The sequence below is a fragment of the Petromyzon marinus genome, chromosome 79 (genome assembly GCF_048934315.1).
Source record: "Petromyzon marinus isolate PM22_M1 ecotype Great Lakes invasive population chromosome 79, UKy_Petmar_22M1.pri1.0, whole genome shotgun sequence".
NCBI lineage: Eukaryota > Metazoa > Chordata > Hyperoartia > Petromyzontiformes > Petromyzontidae > Petromyzon > Petromyzon marinus.
In genome coordinates, this window is record NC_133745.1 from 21818316 (window position 1) to 21841231 (window position 22916).

Sequence of the window (22916 nt, forward strand, 5' to 3'; positions counted from 1 at the left end):
GGGGCAAGTGCTGTGGGTGGCGCGGAGCACAAAGACAAAGCTCCCCCGGGTAGCCTCGAACAGGATGTAGGGGCAAGTGCTGTGAGTGGCGAGTATCAGCAGAGCCAAAGCTCCCCCAGGCAGCCTCTAGCTGGATGTAGGGGCAAGCGCTGTGGGTGGCGCGGAGCAGCAAAGACCAAGCTCCCCCAGGTAGCCTCAAACAGACTCTAGGGGCAAGTGCTGTTAGTAGCGAGTAGCAGCAGCACCTATAAAACACACAGAGGTCCCGCGTATAGCCTCTAACAGGCGATACACCAACAAATTGCAATGGGACAAAATTGGATCTTGACTTAAAAGCTTTCGTGACTGCAGGAATTCAGCTTCGGGTCTTTCGTTAAAGTCACGTAGATAGATATAAAATAATAATTAAATTAAACTACATACGATATATGGAATGCATTAACTCCGGAAGATATCTGTCATCGCTAATTCGGAATATCCGGGATATTGCCATCAGTAATAAGGAATGCATGTCACGTGAGCTTATTACATCACCGATACATGTAGGTGCTGAATCTGGGCTAAGGTGTCGGAAGGGGTGGGGGGGGGTGGTCTCAGGGGGTTTGTGGGGTTGCCCACAAAGCGATCCTTCAGCGCCGTGAAAATAAATCAGAATATTACGGATTGCACCTGGAAAGTGAGACCCCCCCCACACCCCAACATACAATTTAGCTTGGGGGAGGGGGGTCGTAAAATTAATCCAAACATGACGCACAGTTTGACACAGCCATTCTTTTAATAGACACCTGCCAATTTGCCAACTCCGACGACAGTGTTAGGTACGGGACGCCCTCGACTCACGAATGTTCGTAAGTCGAGGCGTTCGCAAGTCGGGGCCTTCATAAGCCGGGGCGTCCGTAAGTCGGGCGTTCGTAAGCCTGGGCGTTCGTAAGTCGAGCATTGCATGTACTGCACCAAACACGAAGCTTAGGCTGAGGCTATTCAGTGAGGATTTACGGAACCAAACGCTACAATGCACTACAAAACATTTACGGTCACACCATCAACGCGAATTACCACAAAATAGCACGGCGATACAAACAACCCCCGTCCCTCTCCTCTTTACAATCGAAAATCATTGTTTATTCATAGATATATAGAGAGAGATCGACTTCACTCCAGGCGCTTGACATCGTTTAAAAAGAAAAGAGCGACACAGAATGTGACGATTTCGATTGGCAGGGAGCATGCAGGGGCTTGAGGAATGAGTGGTACCGGGATGGAGGTGTATTTAGGGGATGATAAAACGGTAGGGTAGGGGAAGTAGCCACAATAGAGGGTACGTAGTCGGGATCGATATTAGGCAGCTGATGGAGCTATGCACTTATAAATTATAAAAAAAAAATTTCATTGGTTCTTTTGGTAAAGTCACGTAAAATAATAATAAAATAACCACGACGTTTCGATTGCAACACAAGCGGTCATCATCAGAAAAACGGGTGTTAGCCTCTAAAGGCAAACTGTTTTTATAAAGGTCTGAAAAGGGCGTAGCCCAAGTGTCAGCAGCATGGGCGAAGCAGCTGATGTTAATGTAAGTGGTGGGCGATGGCCGGCGTAGGTGGTGGGTTTCCATTAATTAAAGGGCTGCCGGATAAAGGTTTAACATGGGAATGATGGTACAGGTGGTGGGCTTTCACCAATAAAGGGCTACTGCTAGCAGTGATGGTCGTAGTGAGCAGCGATGGTCCTGGTGGTGGGCTTCCACCAATGAAGGGCTGCCGGGTCTAAAATGGAAACATCACAGCCAGTTACGACTTGAACTGGCTGATAACGATGTGAAAGAATATTATTGGCTCTTTCGGTAAAGTCGCGTGGAAGGGAAACAATAAAATAATAAAAATATAAAACAATGAAAGAAGTTCAACACAGATACCTACAGGATGCCACTGGAGCTATGCCCTTATCAATTATCTCGATTGAAAATTCATTTCTTCAGAACTGCCTGTTGTGTTTAGTTTGAAGTCCTTCCCCGCCCGCACCTCCCGCGAACGCGGTTGGCTACGTACGGTGCGAAAGAGGTTCAACATGCACACGCGTACATACGAAGGAGTATGGGGGAGGTGACCACGATGGAGGGGACTTATGGGTCACAAAGGAGTAGGGGGGGGGGGGAAGGGGTGAAGGGGGCGAGGGAAGAGGATGGGCGATCTGGAAGTGGGCGAGCTGATCAACGACCATCGACCGGCACGGCCAAGTACGGTCAAGCAAATCCCCGTAACTGGCAGAGCAGGGGAAGATTTCGTCAAGCGGTAGACTGCCAACGACTCGCCCGTTGAAATCACACGCGACGACAAAGCATCCCTTTGCCCACACACTTGTTAAAAATATCCATCTATCTAAGACGCGGTTATGAAGTGCTACTCTTTAGCGCTCACAATAGTAGTAGTAGTACCTGCGTCGGAGAAACGCTTGGGAGAAAATGCACTTTGAAATTCACGTCATGGCGTTCTTACGGCGACACCGACCTCTGCAATGTGCATCGTTGTAGCGTGCGCGACGAGGATAAGAGAACAAACGCCGATTCGGGTGTTAAAATCCCGATCGCAAACCAAGACGATGGTCGACTGGGTAGAATAGGAATTAGGTTGCAGGCTTCTACCGTTTTTTTTTTTTAAAGTAACCATCAAACAAAGACGGTGGTCACCGCATCACCGCGCGGCAACTTTCAGACGTGCCTCTGCGGCCGTCTGGAACGCTCTTCCTTCCGATATTAGGAAGCCACTGGAGCTACGCCACATTTAAAGTCATCGCCTAGATTGACAAACTCATTTCTTTAGAAACTGCTTCTTGTTCTTCTTCTGTTCAGTTTGTTGCTTTCCCTCCGCACCTCCGATTAGCACGGTTGGCAACGTACGGTCTGAAAGAAGTAAGACAGACGTCCATGCATACAAAACCTTGCCGAAACCCGCTTTATCAAACGCGTATTTCGGCTCTACAGTTGAGGTCTGTTTTCTGGAACATGGGGGTGACGTTTCAACCCCTACGCGGTTCAACGCAGCTAAGATTCTCGTCTCCGCGTCGACAAGCAATGCCGCGTGTCAACGGGTCGATCGTGAGAACGATTAATTTGACCACGCGGGGGGGGGGGATCTCTCGCGCGTTAAGAAAATAACGCGGCTCAACACGAACACGACGGTACGACGCAAACGCTCGCCACGCATTGCCCGCGCACAAACAGCCGTCCCAGTCGCCGAGGGCATCGGTCGTGCGGACGTCTCGATGGCGAACCGTCAACGTGCAAGTGGCAAGCGTCAGGGGCGAGCGTCGGGCGCGGCGATTCAGCGTTTGGGCAAAGGGCGCGGGAAGGGAAAAGGAGACGTGGGGGGAGGGGGAGGTTCAACGTCGAGGCGAAATTGACAAAGGTTGCGTACTCGGACACACGGAGAAACGGAGGGAGAGACCCACCAGCGTTATGGAGAATAACGTTGTGTCGCGCGCGACCGTTCAACCTTGTGGCAATCCGTTGTTGAGCAACCGGGGCGAGATGGATTTGTCGCCCATATAGACACGCAGCCTCCCGTCGCTCAGCATCGTCCATACAATGCGTGTTGTTTCGAGACAAGGAGATCGCCCTTGCGAGCCTCGACATCCAGAACTGTGTCGTAGACTGACGGCGGGCCCGAAAAGGCTGCGCCGGTCTTGGATTTCTTCCGGAACCCGGCGTCGCTGAGGGCCGAGACTCGCTCGACCATGTTCACCCAGAACAGGGGACATCATCACAGCGATACGCCGCTCCGCTGGTCCTGGACGAGGTTGTCTCGGCTTGACCAACCCGAATGTGAAACTGTAGTCGTAGCCTCCGCTTCGACGTCGGCAGCCGTACAGAAGCAGCGGCATAATGGGGGGGTCGGGGAATCTTGTAGAATTAGCTCGATGAAGGCGGGAGATCATTTCGGACCAAGGAATGCAATCCCAGATTCCCCCGGCATTTTCCGGGAACGGAACGCCTTCCCCGTGCGCTCGGCGAGGTCTGCCTTCGACAGAATCCCCAATCGCCGGCGCTCCATTGATCCCGGTCTTACGGGGGAGACGGGCGACCCGAACTAAACCCTTAAAGAACGCAAACCTCGATTTGAGTCTTGATTTGAAAACGCGGATGGCAAAAATGATTTCTTTAAACAAAAAAAACAAAAAAACACCAGCGTACGGATCCGACAGCTGCCGCTTAAACTACGCGGGCTAGGAATGAAGTCGTAGTCGGCGGCGGCGGCGGCGGGCGTTCAAATGGCACCGATTCACTTGTGCGTCTTGCCGTGCCTCTCCAGGTTGGAAGGGTGCGCGAACCCCTTCCCGCACGTGCCGCACACGTGCGGCTTCTCCACGGTGTGCGTCCTCTTGTGCTCCTCCAGTTGGCAGCGCCGCACGAAGCCCCTGCCGCACTCCACGCACACGTGCGGCTTCTCGCCCGTGTGCGTCCTGGTGTGCTCCTCCAGTTGGTAACGCCGCACGAACTCCTTGCCGCACTCCTTGCACGCGTGCGGCTTCTCGCCCGTGTGGGCCCTCTTGTGCCTCTCCAGGCTGTAGCAGTGGATGAAGCCCTTGCCGCACTCGCCGCACACGTGCGGCTTCTCGCCCGTGTGCGTCCGCGTGTGCACCTCGAGGGTGGACCAGTAGGAAAAGCCCTTGCCGCACTCGGGGCAGACGTGCGGCTTCTCGCCCGTGTGCGTCGTCACGTGCTTCTCCAGGTGGGAGCGCTTCGCGAACGCCTTGCCGCACTCGCCGCAGGCGTGCGGCTTCTCGCCCGTGTGCGTCCTCGTGTGCATCTCGAGGCTGGAGCGCCCGCCGAACACCTTGCCGCACTCCTTGCACTCGTAGGGGCAGTCGCCCGTGTGGGTGCGCGCGTGCGTCTCGAAGTCGCAGGGGCGCGCGAAGCCCTTGCCGCACTCCTGGCACACGTACGGCCACTCGCCCGTGTGCGAGATGGCGTGCGTGTTCAGCGAGTAGCACGTCGCGAACCTCTTCCCGCACTCCTTGCACGCGTGCGGCTTCTCGCGGGTGTGCGTCCTCGCGTGCGCCTCCAGGAAGTTGGTCCGCGCGAAGCCCTTGCCGCACTCCTTGCACACGTGCGGCCACTTGCCCGTGTGCGACATGAAGTGCGAGTTCAGGGTGTAGCGCGACGCGAAGCCCTTGCCGCACTCGTGGCACACGTGCGGCTTCTCGGCCGTGTGCCGCCTCGCGTGCTCCTCCAGGTGCGACCGCAGCTCGAAGCCGCGGCCGCAGTCCTTGCAGGTGTGCCTCCGGCGGCCGGCGGCGGCGGCGGCGGCGGCGGCGGCGAAGACGACGCAGAGCGCCGCTCCCTCCAGCGCCTTGCCGCACTCCGCGCAGGCCCGCGGAGTCTCGCCGGCGCACTCCACTCTGCCCGCGTCGCCGTCGAAGCGTCCGCCCTTGGCGCAGTCCTCGCACAGCGTCTCCGGTTCGCCCGCTCCGTCCGCTGCAAGGTTTTTGCGGGGGGGGGGGAAGACGCGAGAAGGGGGGGGGGCACGGCGCTTCCGTCAAACCTCCGCGCCCCCCCCTTAACGCTCCACGGGCCGCTTCCAGGCGCCTCCCCACGTCGCGCGTTTTGATGTGCCGTGCCCCCCCCTCTCCACCCCAGAGACTCCTCGTGTAAAAGTAGAAATGTTCTCCGACCCCCAACTCCTCCGTCGACCCCCTCTCGTAAGCCACCCGTCTTCGTAGCCCAAGGCAAGGAATGTTTCTTCCGTGCTCTAGTTATGCACCTATTCGTGCCGCATTCGTTCGCTGCTTAGCCACGTTGCTACTAATACGCTTTCATCTAGATTTGAAGTTTTTTCGTGAATTGCAGGGATCCACGCAGTGGGTGATCAAATGAAAGAAATTAAAGCACGACGTTTCGATTGCAACACAAGCAATCATCATCAGGCGGGAAAGCCACGGCAAGGGAGAGAGATGGCTCTTACTACGGCACCTCTCTCCCATTTCAGCGGAAAAAAAAAAACGTGTTTTCTTGCTGTGGTTTTCCCACCTGATGATGATTGCTTGTGTTGCAATCGAAATGTCGTGATTTAATTTACGTTATTTTATCACCTACTACGTGACTTTACCGAAAGAACCAAAGAGTAATATTCTTTAGGATGTTTTTATAACGTTTATTTGTTCAAATTGCGTGTTTAACTTCGGAGTGACCAGTAAGGTCTGAATTTATCTATAATAAGGTAGGGCAATGATAAGGGGTTGACAGTTATGGTAGTGTAGTTGTATAGTAGTATACTATAATAGTGCAGTAGTATAGTCGTGTAGTAGTATAATATTGTAGTAGTATAGTAGTGTAGTAGTATAGTAGCGTAGTGGTATAGTAGTGTAGTGGTATAGTAGTATACTATAGTAGTGCAGTAGTATAGTCCTGTAGTAGTATACTATAGTAGTAGTATAATAGTGTAGTGTATAGTAGTGTAGTGGTATAGTAGTGTAGTAGTATAGTAGTGTAGTGGTATAGTAGTGTAGTGGTATAGTAGTGTAGTAGTATAGTAGTGTAGTAGTATAGTAGTGTAGTGGTATAGTAGTGTAGTGGTATAGTAGTATACTATAGTAGTGTAGTAGTATAGTCATGTAGTAGTATACTATAGTAGTGTAGTAGTATAGTAGTGTAGTAGTATAGTAGTGGAGTGGTATAGTAGTGTAGTGGTACAATAGTGTAGTGATATAGTAGTATACTATAGCAGTGTAGTAGTATAGTCGTGTAGTAGTATACTATAGTAGTCTAGTAGTATAGTAATGTAGTATAGTAGTAGTATAGTAGTGGAGTGTAGAGTAGTGTGGTAGTATACTCAAGTAGTATAATAGTAGTATAGTAGTGTAGTAGTACACTATAGTAGTGTTATGGGACTTCGTAGGATGAACGTTGGGATTCGTAAGGGGCACGGGGTGACCAATAAGGTCTGCGTTGGTCTGTAATGAGGTAGGGCGCTGATAAGTGATTGACGTGTCTGTTTCTGCTCTTCATGCACCTTTTTATGCCCTATTTATGCATTCTTTATCCATGTTTCTACTAATATTAATGCTTTCAAATGTTTGTACAACGTTCATTCGTTAAAATTGCGTGTTGAAACGTGATACAAAAATGTTTACGGGTGAAAGGGTCAACTTATTATCACATTAAGCCTTCAACGTGCATTCGCTATGTTCGATTCGCGATCATTTCGCTTAACGACGGTTTTTTTCCCGCAAAACCAACGAAACACCGTTAACCGAGAGACAAACTCCCATCAGTTAATACGCGGAAGGGGCAACGTCCCCAGCTGGCAGCTTGACTGCACGATCTTCGGGTGCGTTTCACCCCCCCCCCCACCCCCCCACTCGTCCAAAGCCCAGTGGCGCTTTCCCTGACGTTGCAGTCGCAGAAGCAATCGAGGGGCCGCGTGAGACGGAGGATTCTCACGGATGTCTCTTCGCCGCGGGCCAAAACTTCACCTTTGTACGCTCTATTTGGTCGTTACTTCTCCGAGTTTCTATCAATATTAATGCTTTTACAAAATGGGACTACACACTACGCTATAGCGGGTTTACTCTACGACACACACAACCGGTTAGTGCTGTACTAGTAACGAATTGGCATGTTCTGTTTACGTGACAAACCCCTTACTAATTATCTGTGTCGGGTGGTGGCGGGTTAAACGACACATTTATCTGTTTGAGCGATCTAAGCCTGTATCATGGACGATATTGGTTGCGACAGCCTGCGTGTTAAACACCAATTATGACGCTTTCATATCTTGACACTGGCAAAAAGGTCCCATTTTGTAGCTGCTCACTCGCAGCAATGAATGTGCTCATAGTGGCATAGTCCTTGTCCTGTTCACCCTTTTGACGCTGCTCTCTGGTCTGACACTGGAAGTGAGACTAGGCCCTAAAGAAGGCTGTTGTTTCTGCTGTAGGCCAATGAGTTTCACAGATAAAATGCAATGTAACATTACAATTACATCCTTAGCAAAGTCAATGCAAGTACAGATTATATCCTTGGATTGCGAGTAACTTGGTCTGCGAGTGTTTTGCAAGGCGAGCAAAAATTGTAAGTAAATATTAATTTGATAAACGAGCGAGGGTCTTAGCAATACGAGTAGTATACGTGTAGTACGCTTTGTACTGCCGAGCGTCACGTGATCACAACTGATGTACGAGTGCTTTGATGTACGAGTGCTTTTGGATTACAAACGCGTTTCCGGAACGAATTATGCTGCGCAATCCAAGGTTTTGCTGTACAACACATTCTCCTGCGGAGGGAGGTGGTAGGAACGTTGGGTTGCACGGTCAATGGCCAGGGTGAACGGCGGCACCACCGTGGTGTATTCCGCACAATATTCCCGACTGTGAGGGCGGGCTTGGCGGCTCATAATGTAGAGATTGAGAGCAGCCGCATACTCCAAACGCATGCTGTGGATTCTCCACGTGGAGGGGGAAATGTCGTGAAGATGGCCGGACGTGGTTGGTGGCCACCCACCCCCTCGTGTGTGCCGTGGCCTCCTTACCCACCCAGCCCCTCCCTCCCCACCCAGCCCCTTCCTCCTCACCCTCCCCTCCCCACCCAGCCCCTCCCTCCCCACCCAGCCCCTCCCTCCCCACCCTCCCCTCCCCACCCAGCCCCTCCCTCCCCACCCAGCCCCTCCCCACCCTCCCCTTCACACCCAGCCCCACCCTCCCCACCCTCCCCTCCCCACCCAGCCCCTCCCTCCCCACCCAGCCCCTCCCCACCCCACCCTCCCCACCCAGCCCCACCCTCCCCACCCAGCCCCTCCCTCCCCACCCTCCCCACCCTCCCCTCTCCACCCAGCCCCTCCCTCCCATTTTTGGATGCACGACGGACGGACAGACACAATAATCCCCTGTGGGCTGGTGGAACCAGGAGGTTCCTACACAGCATTATCAGAGCATGTTGGTTTGCATGTTCACCACAAGCACCGTGTGCGGTTACTACAGCAACTTGATTTCCATGCTAAAGATTCATATTTGGTGGTTGAACATCTTAACACAACTCCTGTTTTACATTATGAGACCTCCTTTGCCAGTAACAAGATATAGTAATAGGTTTTACCCTTTTAACTGGCACAAAAAACTGACACCTTTATTCAAGGCATCATGTCTGCAATAACCACAACACAAGTAGTCAAAATGCAAACAAAGACAACTCTGATAATAATATTGGCACTGTCCTCAAGGTCTGTCCTCAAGGACAGTGCATATTATCAGAGTTGTCTTTTTGTTTGCATTTTGACTACTTGTGTTGTGGTTATTGCAGACATGATGCCTTGAATAAAGGTGTCAGTTTTTTGTGCCAGTTAAAAGGGTAAAACCTATTACTATAACTCCTGTTTTGCTACTGCCAGAAAGGGGTAAAACCCATTCTTATTTTTTCATGTTCTTATGATGTCCGTGTATTAAAATTAGCGCCTTTTAAATACTGCGCAGACGATGTTTTTCGGGTGAAAAAAGGGGTCAACGCGCTATCGAATTAAGCCTCCGACGTCCATTCGCCTCGTTCGATTGACGACAATTTCCATGGACGGTGGCTTCCCTGGCATCAATGAAACATCGTTGACCGAGGCGACGGCCGCTGCGCGCACGTACGCCAGGGATTCCGCGAAAAGGGGAAGCTCACCAGCACCGATTTCCTCCTCCGAGAGCTCCACCTCGATGAAGTTACGGTCTGCGGCGACCATCAATCCGTAGGGGTCTCTCGTCTCTTCCGACCATTCCCCGTCTCGTTCCACTTTAACCGCATGCAGAACTGTGGCTGTGATTTAGGAGAAAACACGTTTGACAAGTGAGCAAACCCTGGTATTTGACGCACGGGAGGGTCAACTTGAATGAGATGACTGCTGGCCGATGCACCACCTGTGCCCCCCCCTGCTGTGCCAACTTGCTGTGTTTTAGCCGCCCGGCGCTCCGCTCGTTGTTGCGGGCGTCGCTCCTCCGCCCTCCGTTGTTGTTGGAGGGCGACTACCTCCAACTGCCCAGTAGCATCCTTCACGAGCCGCCTCCACAGAGGCCGATCTTGACACCGCTGGTACCAGTCATCGGCAAGTCCACTCCGCTCCACGTCCTCCTGTACCACATCACTCCATCTCTTCTCTAGCCCGTGCTGCGCCCCCATTAAGCCCCCTCTATCCGACCGAACAAAAGCTATTTAGGCGTGCGGTGGCTGGGGATGTGGGCTACATGACCCAGCCAACGCAGCCTCGCCTTGCCAGAGGAGCTGACCGACGAAACTTTGTCCAGATCTTTCAAGGATTTGTGAGCTCCTCAAACAATCCAGCCTGGTTAAACCCAGGATGGATCGTAGGCAGGCCAGCTTGAATGTTTCTAACTGGTGAAGATGTTCCATATGGGGGGTTCACGTTTCACAAGTATAGAGAAGGTAGGGCATGATCGTGGTCGAGAAGACCCGAAGCTTCATGTGGACCAACAGACCAGGTAGCTTCCACACAGCGTTACACAGTCGATGAAAAGATAATGCCTCTCGACTGATTCTGAGTGAGACTTCTGCTGTAAAACCAGAGCTGGTCAAAAGAACACTGCCCAGGTATGGAAAACTCTCCACTCTTTCCACAACTGCCCTATCACCAATGGAGAGTTGATGGGGTGCAGTGTTTGATGGCATGCAATACCCAGGCATATACTTAGTTTTGGTGGGGCTGATGGTAAGTCCCCACCTCTTAGTGGCACGCTCCAGGTTCAGCAGCAGTGCCTCCAACTCCACTTCTGAGTGAGCAGCAATCACCAAATCATCGGCATGCATAACATGGTTGACCAATAGGGAGCCATCTCACAACCGCACCTGAGAATTGATCAGCCTCCTGTTGTATCTGTACCAGATGGAGATTCCTTTGGTACAGCCATGGAAAACCTCTCGAACTACGTGGTCAAAAAAATGTGTTAAATAAATGTGGGAGCCAGAGGACATCCCTGTCGCACCCCAAGGTGAACAGGGAATGGTTCCAACTCCTGGCCACAGAGCTTTGCCTGGGTCTGCCCACCATCATGAAGGTCCTTAATGATTGTGAGCAGTGAGTCAGGGACTCCGAAAGCACAATGAACAACCCAGAGCCCGGGCTTATTGATGGTATCATAGGCCTTCACCAGGTCAATAAAGCAGAGATGTAGGTCTTGTTGGAATTCCTTACACCTCTGCTGTAGCAGACGGACAGAAAATATGGCATCTGTGCAGGACCGCCCTTTCCTGAAACCGCATTGGGGCTCCGCAAGCCTCTCCTCAGCGTGCCTGGCAAGGCGATGTTGAATATAATCCTTGCCAGGACCTTTCCCAGCACACTGAGGAGGGAGATGCGCCTGTAGTTGTTACAGTCTGTGCAGTCCCCCTTATTAAAGAGGGGGACCACCAGGGCATCCTTCCAATCCTTCGGATTCTGTCCAGTGGTCCAGACTCTTATTATGATGCCATATCGGGCAGTCTGCACATAGACGGCACCCTTTTCCTGGTCTCAGACTCCGGATTGCCTTCAGTGCTTCCTCAACAGATGGCACCTCAGCCAGCGATTCACAGGGGGTGACTACTTCTTCCAATATTTGAGGTACCGCAGCCTCAGCAGGGTCATCCTCACTTTGTCCCATGATGTTTTCTAGGCTGAGCGATTTTCCCTCCCCCAAGACCTCACAGAAATGCTCTTCAAATCTGCAAACCTGGTCCTAGGGGTTGGAGATTGTATCACCTTTCTTTCCCCCAAGGATGGTGATAGGTGTGGTGCTGCAAGTTACTTTTTTGTTGGAGTTAAAGAGTGATTTGCGATCCCGGGCTAATGAGTTAGACTCCATCTCTTCAGTAACCCACAACCATCACCCCTCCTTGCAGTGCTGCATGCCTCTCCGAACCTCTGAGCGAAGGCTGTGGGAAGCCTCCTCATTCTCCGACGTGGGATGCTGTAGACAGTGAGAGTGGGCCTGTCGCTTTTTCTCAGCCAGCCGGAACGCCTCCTTCTTCAGCCAGGGTCTCTGTGGAGGTCTGGACTGTGTACCCAAGGCAGTCATTGCAGCTGCATGAGCCATAGTCCTAAACCTCGCCCATTTCCCATCAGCATCAGCAGGAGGGGGGGGGGGGGTTATGCCAACCCCAGCTGCAAGCAATGCTGAAATTCTCGCTTGCAACTTTCATCAGCTAGCGGACACCAGGCCACTGTGGGTTTGAATAGGGTCCTAGATGGACACCCACCACCAGAGTGGAAGAATGGCAGGCGCATCTTACAGATGACAAGCCGATGGTCAGTGGGCAGATCAGTCTCCTGCCCCGAGTAGAGTACTGTCCACTCCTCATGGTGACTGAAGCCAGAGCCTCTTGAATACCGCAGAGATCCAGGCGGTGCCAGTCCAGCTCTCAACAGAGGAGTGGCAGCCTCTCCTCCGCAGTGGTTTTTATTTTTGCCATTTCCGGAGGAATCTTGAGGGTACAGATTCAGTCTCCTGGCTCCGCCAAAATGGGGTTTGGTCAGGAGACGTCATAGACGCCTGTTCCCACCGGGGGCTCCAGCATAAGCTTGGTTTAATATTTAGCATCGTAGTTTAGGGGTTAGTTGAATTGAAGGTGGAGGGGTTACCAGCCCCCCGCACCCATCCAGAGCCCCCATCCGGCCGCTGTGGTGGCAACGAGCGCCATGAGGGGATCAGCCGATTGTGATCGGCCTTCCCCCCACCCCCCATGGCATTTCTCACATCCACCACAGCGCTACCATCATCCGGCACCGCCCAAGAGGTCAGTGGGTTTGTGTTTTTTTTGTGCCCTACTACACAAGTACGGACAGCCCATTTTCACCCCTTAGAGCTGTTGAGATCTCGCCAGCGTTCCGCTGTTCGATTCGCGGTCCCGCTGCATCCGGCACAGGGTAGGAAAGAGGTGGTGGGGGGGGGGGGTGGGTGGGGGGGTGGGGGGGGTGTCCAGTTACCATCTTCCCCGACTTCGGTTTTCACCACGATTCTTGGAATCTCCGCTCCCAGACTCCCTTCATCTTCATGCTTCACGAGCGCTGCTGCTGCTGCTGCTGCTGCTGCAGCTGCAAGACAAAGGCACCCCGCCCCCACCCCCCACCGCCAGTGTAGCCTCAACAGACTTTTGGGCAAGTGCCGTTAGTAGCAGCGAGCAGGCAGCAGCCTAAGAAGGCCGGCACTCTGGCACACAGGAGGTGGGGTGGGGGGGGTGGTGGGTGGCTCCAACGTGTCCACCTGTCCACTCACACAGTCATCTGTTAACTCACCCGTCCACCTACCCGCCGTCTACCCCATATGAACGCGGGCACTGTGGCACACACGAGGTGGTGGGGGATGGTGGCCCAAAACCACGTCCGCCCCGCCCGACCATCGTAACGAAAGCTGTAGCTCTGGTGCAGGCCAATCGGTTCCAAGGACTATGCGGGCAACATTATTATTAATATCATCATCGAATTTTGATTTAAAGCTTTCGTGACTGCAGGGATTCGTATTCTTGGTTCTTTCGGTAAAGTCACCACCAAGTGGAAGGGAAACAATAAAATAAAATAAAAAACTATAAAACAATAAAATTCTCACGACGTTTCGACTGCAACACGAGCAATCGTCATCAAGGTGTGAAAACCACGGCCTCATTACATAGAGACCCATAGCCTCATTACATAGAGACCCATAGCCTCATTACATAGAGACCCATAACCTCATTACATAGAGACGCATAGCCTCATTACACAGAGACCCATAGCCTCATTACATAGAGACCCATAACCTCATTACATAGAGACCCATAGCCTCATTACATAGAGACCCATAGCCTCATTACACAGAGACCCATAACCTCATTACATAGAGACGCATAGCCTCATTACACAGAGACCCATAGCCTCATTACATAGGGACCCATAGCCTCATTACATAGAGACACATAGCCTCATTACACAGAGACCCATAGCCTCATTACATAGAGATCCATAGCTTCATTACATAGAGACCCATAGCCTCATTACACAGAGACCCATAGCCTCATTACATAGAGACCCATAGCCTCACTACATAGAGACCCATAGCCTCATTACATAGAGACCCATAACCTCATTACATAGAGACCCATAGCCTCATTACACAGAGACCCATAGCCTCATTACATAGAGACCCATAGCCTTATTACACAGAGACCCATAACCTCATTACATAGAGACCCATAACCTCATTACATAGAGACGCATAGCCTCATTACATAGAGACCCATAGCCTCATTACACAGAGACCCATAGCCTCATTACATAGAGACCCATAGCCTTATTACACAGAGACCCATAACCTCATTACATAGAGACCCATAGCCTCATTACACAGAGACCCATAGCCTCATTACACATAGAGACCCATAGCCTCATTACATAGAGACCCATAGACTCATTACATAGAGACCCATAGCCTCATTACATACAGACCCATAGCCTCATTACATAGAGACCCATAGCCTCATTACACATAGAGACCCATAGCCTCATTACATAGAGACCCATAGACTCATTACATAGAGACCCATAGCCTCATTACACAGAGACCCATAGCCTCATTACACAGAGACCCATAGCCTCACGACATAGAGACCCATAGCCTCATTACACAGAGACCCATAGCCTCATTACACAGAGACCCATAGCCTCATCACACAGAGACCCATAGCCTCATTACATAGAGACCCATAGCCTCATTACACAGAGACCCATAGCCTCATTACACAGAGACCCATAGCCTCATTACACATAGAGACCCATAGCCTCATTACATAGAGACCCATAGACTCATTACATAGAGAACCATAGCCTCATTTTTCGATTTAAAGCTTTCGTGACTGCTGCAACCTCAAAAACGCTAAGTTGCCACCCAGCAACATCAGCAAAGACGAACGTTTTGAATTATCTCAATTAAAAAAGAGGGATGATATTGTCGTCCTCTCAGCCGACAAAGGCAATGCCACTGTCATCATGGACAAAACAGAATATAACAACAAAATTCAAGAACTACTCAACGATGGCAGCTATACAAAAATAAAAAGAGATCCCACCAACAGCCTGGTCACCAAAACGAACAAAATCATCTCTGATTCAACAGCATTAATTGATGAGATCAAACAGTTCTCGTTGAAACCCTCTGCTGCCAGACCACCAAGATTATATGGCCTTCCAAAGATACACAAAGAAGATACACCCCTTCGTCCCATCGTCTCTACTATCAGCTCCCCCACCTACAAACTGGCACGTTTTCTTGCTGATATACTGCGACCTTTCACTGGAAAAACCACCTCTGCGGTACTAAATTCTACTCACCTGGTATCGACAATCAAAGGCATTTCCCTGTCCCCAAACGACCTGCTTGTCAGTTTTGATGTGGTGTCCTTGTTCACCAAAGTCCCGGTACCTGACACCATCGCTATCATTGAAGACCTGGTTCATCAAGGACTGCATACTGATGTACCCCCCCTGGTGAGACATTGCTTAACCAACACATACTTCACCTGGAATGGAACTTTCTACAAACAAACTGAGGGCACCCCAATGGGCTCCCCCCTATCTCCGGTTGTAGCCAACGTATTCATGGAAAAATTTGAAACTGACGCCATCCAGACTGCCACTCTACGCCCGACCTTATGGAAGAGGTATGTTGATGACACCTTTGTCATCTGGCCACATGGCCAGCCTGCTCTAGACCAATTCCACGACCACATCAATTCCATACACCCAGCCATCAGATTTACCATGGAGGTCGAAAAAGATGGCAAACTACCCTTTTTGGATGTCTTAATTAAAAGGAGACATGATGGTTCAATGAGCCACTCTGTCTACAGGAAAGCTACCCATACAGATGCTTACTTGAAACCGGATTCCCACCACCATCCATCCCAGAAGAACTCCCTCATCAAGACTCTATACCATAGAGCCCAATGCATTTCCGACCAGGAACACATTACCAGTGAACTCAAGCACGTACACCAGGCTCTCAGGGCTAATGGCTACTCCGACTACACAATCCGCAAAGCCATCACTCCAGTCATGAAGAAGGATCCTCTTGTGGAGCCACTCAAAACCATCACCTTACCCTACATTGCAGGGGTCACTAAAAAGATCTCCAAAATCCTGAATAAACACAAGATCCAGGTCCGATTCAACACAGTACATAAAATCCGTGATTTAGTTCCATCTGTAAAAGATGCTGTTCCAGACATACAGTACCCGGGCGTTTACAAACTAAAGTGCCTCTGTGGTAGTAGCTACATTGGAGAAACCAAAAGACATATCTCGGACCGCATCCGCGAACATAAAGCAGACTTGAAACACGGTAGGACGAACTCCTCTGCCGTGGCAGATCACTGTTATAATTCAGTGGGCTCACATGACATTGACTTCTCCAAGACGGAGGTTCTTTGCAAACCAACCGGCTACCATGAGAGATTCGTTCATGAGGCCATTCACATATACAAGCACAGAGACAATTTCAACCGAGAAGATGGATTCTGGCTTAGTAACCACTGGAAAGATGTTTTAAATCATTTCTGTTCTTAATTAATTGTATTTTTACGATGACCTTCAGACCGCAGCTCTTTCGCCAGCATTGCCTCTTAATACCTCTCACACCACGGTTAATGGTATGGTTTTACAACATGGAGTATACTAGGGCCTCGCAGCTGTCTCTCTCCCCCTCCTCTGTTCCGACCATGGACGAACTCGTCCGTCTGAACGGGGCCCGTAGCTATCCGTGGTGCTAAAGTTGAGGGTAAAATCCACCCATTTTTTCACCATATAGCATTGTGATATATAACGACTTATTGTTGGTAGCTTAGCTGATTGGAGAATATAGAGTTTATTGATAACATTAAGGTAATTTATATTTTAGTTTTTATTGGTTCACTATATAGTACTGTGAATAGCTCAGATGTGTAGGCCTTGACTTCAACATAGTCATTTCTGTGACCAGTCACTAGCTAATCACTCAGTTATTTCAATGCTAAATTCGCCTAGTTATTTCAATGCTAAATTCTCCTGTTTGATTTGTACTAAGTGCCTCGGTGAATGTGTATGGTCTGACTTTAACGTAGCTATTTCTGTGAGCAGTTACAAGCTAACCACTCAGCTATTTCAATGCTAAATTCTATGCTAATTCCATTGTCAAGGGGTGCCTCTGCAGATGTGTATGCTTTAACTTAGCTATTTCAATGCTAAATTCTATGCTAATTCCATTGTCAAGGGGTGCCTCTGCGGATGTGTATGCTTTAACTTTTAACATAACTATTTCTGTGACCAGTCACAAGCTAATCATTCAGCCGTTTCAATGCTAAATTATATGCTAATTCCTTTGTCAAGGCGCTTTGTTCCTCTCACACAGCTTAAAGGCCGTGATCTGAACGTGGCTCTTTCACTCCAGCGCTGTCCTACCAGACAGTCTCGTCCCTTCACCTGATGAAGGCCGCTTGTGTTGTGGCCGAAACGTCGTGAGAATATTATTGTGTTATTTTATTTTATCAATTTATCATTTTATTCTCATTCTACGTGACTTTACCGAAAGAACCAAAGAAGATGAATCATTGCCTCATTACATAGAGACCCATAGCTTCATTACATAGAGACCCATAGCCTCATTATATAGAGACCCATAGCCTCATTACATAGAGACCCATAGCCTCATTACACATAGAGACCCATAGCTTCATTACATAGAGCTGCATAGAGTCATTACATAGAGACACGGAAACGATTAGAGAATTTGACTGCTATACATTTCCACGCGATGATGATGATGATGACGATGTCAGCTGCTATCAATTCGTGATGGCCACGAACGCTTCTGACAAAAGAGCAGAGGGCATAGCAGCTCAGCGGGGACTGACACCTGGTTAAAAATAAAACATAGTTGAGTAATCTCACCAGCAGCGTCCGCGTCCTCGCGTTTCACCGTCGAATCGGGACCCATCCAGAGGCTCGGATTCTCTTCGTTCTCTCGCTTGATGATGAACGGCGACTGGGCGTGCGAGGCCATCTGAGGGCGGAAACCGATCGAGACTCAGACCCCCCCCTCCCTTTCACTGAAGATGTAAAGCCTCAGCAGAATGTTGGGGCGAGTGCTGCCAATGGGACCTTATTGAGACGATGAAAATGTAATAATCGGCGTTTATCTAGCAGTAATCAAACAGAAGTTGTTAAGATGTTCAAACAACAAATAGATACCTCTTGCCAGGCATTGAGACTGCATTAACAACATCGACCCACTCACCAACTCAGCCACCCATCCACACACTCACCCACTCACACACACACTCGCACACCCACTCACACACCCACTCACACACCCACTCACACACCCACTCACCCACTCACACACCCACTCACTCACCCACACACCCACCCACCCACTCACCCACTCACACACCCAATCACTCACTCACTCACAACCCAGAGTCTCTGCCGCCGGTGTGCTTATCCTCCCTGTCGGGAATTACAATGTAATCACATAAACACATCCATAATAGAGGTTTTGTTGTGGGTCGGATCGTGTGAATATTAATGCTGTGTCGTTAGTAAGGGTTGTCACGTAAACAGAACGTGCCAATTCGTTACTAGTACAGCACAGACACACTCACACAGAGACACAGACACACACACACAGAGACACAGACACACACGCAGAAAAAGTTCCCCCGAATAGCCTTAACAGACTGTAGGGGCAAGTGCTGTTAGCGAGCACCTATGAAGGCCGGAACGGTACACGAGGGGGTGGGTGGCCAGCACCACGCCCGACCGCCTTTGTCTCCCCAGTGGCGATGTTTACTACACACCGCACCAGGTACTCATTTGAGGCTGAGTCGACCTAGGGGAGGCCCAGGACCGGTTCAGATACTCGTCACTGGTGTTGGCCGTGAGCAGGAATCGAACCCGGGTCGCCAGGTTCGTAGCGCAGCATAGCGCTAACCGCTACACACACACAGACACACACAGCATAACACCAAGTAGTAGTGAATATAAACGCTGTGTCGTTAAACCCGCTGCCACCACCCGACACAGCCAATTAGTAAGGTTTGTCACGTAGACAGAACATGCCAAAATGTTACTAGTACAGCACAACTGTGTGTTGGAGCAAATCAACAGCGTTGACATACATACTAAATTATACACTACTCTATACGACACTACTATACACTACGCTATACACAACACTGCTATACACCACACGTTACACTACTATACACTACACATTACACTGTACATTACTATAGATTGCACTATACTATACGCTACACATTACACTATACACTACACTGTATACTACTATACACTACACTATTGTACACTGCACTACTATACACTAAGACATTACACTATACACTAATACACACACTATATATTACTACACACTACACTACACTATACACTACTACACTAAACACTAATACAGACACATATTACTACACACTACACGATACACTACTACACTATACACTAAACACTAATACACACTACACTAGACACTACACGAAACACTAATACACACTACTACACTATACACTACTACACTACACTATACACTACTACACTACACACTACACTATACACTACACTACTATACACTGCACTATACACTACACTATACACTACACTACTATACACTACTATACACTACACTACTATACACTACACTATACACACTACACTATACACTACACTATACACTACACTATGCACTACACTATACACTACACTATACACTACACTATACACTACACTACACACTACACACGACACTATACACTACACTATACACAACACTATAAACTACTATACACTACACTATACACTACACTATACACTACACACTACACTACACACCACACTACACTACACTACACACTACACTACACTATACACACTACACTACACACCACACTACACACCACACTACACTATACACACTACACTATACACTACACTACACACAAGTGCTTTAATAGTACGCGACACTGAACCCCTTTGCATTTTGGACGATATCTGATGGCGAAATCACGGCCACGACTATCGACGGCTCAGGGTGTCGAAGTTGACCACGGTAGCAATCCACAGAAATAGAACTTACACACGATAACATAGCCACGGTGGGGGTGAGTGTGGTGTGGGTGGTGGTGGTGGGGCTGGTGGTTGTGGTGGTAGGGGTGGTGATTGTGGTGGTGTGGGTGGTGGTTGTGGTGGTGAGGGTGGTGGTAGGGGTGGTGGTGGTGGGGGTGGTGGTGGTGAGGGTAGTGGTAGGGGTGGTGGTGGTGGGGTGGGTGGTGGTGTGGGTGGTGGTAGGGGTGGTGGTGGTGTTGCGGGTGGTGGTGGTGTGGGTGGTGTGGGTGGTGGTGGTGTGGGTGGTGGTGTGGGTGGTGGTGTGGGTGGCGGTGTGGGTGGCGGTGGTGGTGGTGGTGTGGGTGGTGGTGGTTTGGGTGGTGGTGGTGTGGGTGGTGGTGGTGGTGTGGGTGGTGGTGTGGGTGGGTGGGCGAGATGGTGTGGGTGGGTGGGCGAGGTGGTGGTGTGGGTGGTGGTGGTGTGGGTGGTGGTGTGGCGGTGGTGGTGTGGGTGGTGGTGTGGATGGTGGTGTGGGTGGGTGGGCGAGGTGGTGTGGGTGGGTGGGCGAGGAGGTGGTGTGGGTGGTGGTGTGGGTGGTGGTGGTGTGGGTGGTGGTGTGGGTGGTGTGGGTGGTGGCAGTGTGGGTGGTAGTGTGGGTCGTGGCGTGGGTGGTGGTGTGGGTGGTGGTGGTGTGGGTGGTGGCGGTGTGGGTGGTGGTGTGGGTGGTGGTGTGGGTGGTGGCGGTGTGGGTGGTGATGGTGGTGTGGGTGGTGGCGTGGGTGGTGTGGGTGGTGTGGGTGGTGTGGGTGGTGGTGTGGGTGGCAGTGTGGGTGGTGGTGTGGGTGGTGTGGGTGGTGGTGTGGGTGGGCGAGGTGGTGGTGTGGGTGGTGGTGTGGGTGGTGGTGGTCTGGTGGAGGTGTGGGTGGTGGTGTGGATAGAGGTGTGGGTGGTGGTGCTGTGGGTGGTGTGGGTGGTGGTGTGGGTGGTGTGGGTGGTGGTGGTGTGGGTGGTGGTGTGGGGGATGGTGGTGGTGTGGGTGGTGGTGTCGGTGGGCGAGGTGGTGTGGGTGGTGGTGTGGGTGGTGGCGGTGTGGGTGGTGGTGTGGGTGGTGTGGGTGGTGGTGGTGGTGTGGGTGGTGGTGTGAGTGGTGGTGTGGGGGATGGTGGTGGTGTGGGTGGTGGTGGTGTGGGTGGTGGTGTGGGTGGTGGTGTGGTGGTGGTGTGGGTGGTGGTGTGGGTGGTGGTGGTGATGGTGTGGGTGGTGGTGTGGTGGTGGTGTGGGTGGTGGTGTGGGTGGTGTGGATGGGCGAGGTGGTGGTGTGGGTGGGCGAGGTGGTGGTGTGGGTGGTGGTGTGGGTGGTGGTGTGGGTGGTGGTGTGGGTGGTGGTGTGAGTGGCCGAGGTGGTGGTGTGGGTGGTGTGGGTGGTGGTGTCGGTGGTGGTGTGGGTGGTGTTGTGGGTGGTGTGGGTGGTGGTGGTGTGGGTGGTGGTGTGGGTGGTGGTGGTGTGGGTGGTGGTGGTGTGGGTGGTGGTGGTGTCGGTGGTGGTGTCCGTGGTGGTGTGGGTGGTGGTGGTGGTGTGGGTGGTGTGGGTGGTGGTGTGGGTGGTGTGCGTGGTGGTGTGGGTGGGCGAGGTGGTGGTAGTGGTTAGCGTTACGCTGCACTACGAACCCGGCCACCCAAATTCGATTCCCGCTCACGGCCAACACCTCTGAACCGGTCCCGGGCCTCCCCGAGGTCGACTCAGCCTCAAATGAACACCTGGTGCGGTGTGTAAACATCGCCACTGGGGAGACAAAGGCGGCCGGGCGTGGTGCTGGTAGCCACCCACCCCCTCGTGTACCGTTCCGGCCTTCATAGATACTGCTCGCTAACAGCACTTGCCCCTACAGTCTGTTAAGGCTACACGGGGGATCTTTGTCTTTTGGTGATCCATCAACCCTCAAAGAGCCCCCCACTGACCGTTATGGTGAAGTGTGCGGAGCGGAGGTGCGAGATTCACCACTGATTCACGCGACCGCTGACCTCGTCCAGCGGTGGATTGGGGGAACGTGAAGCAGCAGAAGCAGCAGTGGCAGTAGTCCGCGTGTCTCTCTGTCTCTCTGTGTGTGTCTATGTGTGTCTATGTGTGTCTCTGCGTGTGTCTCTGTGTCTCTGTGTGTGTCTCTCTGTGTCTGTGTGTCTCTCTGTGTCTGTGTGTGTCTCTCTGTCTCTCTGTGTGTCTGTGTGTCTGTGTTTGTCTCTCTGTCTCTCTGTGTGTGTCTATGTGTGTCTCTCTGTGTGTCTCTGTGTGTCTCTGTGTGTGTCTCTCTGTGTCTGTGTGTCTCTCTGTGTCTCTGTGTCTCTCTGTGTGTCTGTGTTTGTCTCTCTGTCTCTGTGTGTGTGTCTATGTGTGTGTCTCTAGTGTGTCTGTGTTTGTCTCTCTGTCTTTCTGTGTGTCTCTGTGTCTCTGTGTGTGTCTCTGCGTGTGTCTCTGTGTGTCTCTCTGTCTCTGTGTCTCTGTGTGTCTCTCTGTGTCTGTGTGTGTGTCTCTGCGTGTGTCTGTGTGTGTCTCTGCGTGTGTCTCTGTGTGTGTCTCTGCGTGTGTCTCTGCGTGTGTCTCTGTGTCTCTATGTGTGTGTCTCTGTGTGTGTTTCTCTGTGTCTGTGTGTGTCTCTCTGTGTCTGTGTTTGTCTCTCTGTCTCTCTGTGTGTCTCTGTGTCTCTGTGTGTCTCTGCGTGTGTCTCTGTGTGTCTCTGTGTGTGTCTCTCTCTGTGTGTGTCTCTCTGTGTCTCTCTGTGTCTATGTGTGTGTCTCTCTGTGTGTCTGTGTTTGTCTCTCTGTGTGTCTCTGTGTCTC

At 51.1% G+C, this 22916-nt stretch overlaps 1 protein-coding gene across 5 annotated transcripts; it reads right to left on the reverse strand.

The window, feature by feature from the left end:
• Window positions 1-756: 756 nt before the first annotated feature.
• Window positions 757-22592, reverse strand: LOC116958523 (uncharacterized). Of its 5 annotated transcripts, none has more exons than XM_076056999.1 (5): window positions 22081-22592; window positions 17913-18024; window positions 12945-13040; window positions 9650-9784; window positions 757-5470 (listed from the first exon to the last, which is right to left on the reverse strand). In XM_076056999.1, the coding sequence occupies exons 2-5, from the start codon at window positions 18022-18024 to the stop codon at window positions 4275-4277; spliced, it is 1539 nt and encodes a 512-aa protein (XP_075913114.1). In that variant the 5' UTR covers window positions 22081-22592; the 3' UTR covers window positions 757-4274. The 5 variants fall into 5 exon arrangements, with proteins under 5 accessions (XP_075913114.1, XP_075913113.1, XP_075913112.1 ...); XM_076056998.1 differs by having other exon boundaries at window positions 12945-13043; XM_076056997.1 differs by having other exon boundaries at window positions 12945-13046.
• Window positions 22593-22916: the final 324 nt, after the last annotated feature.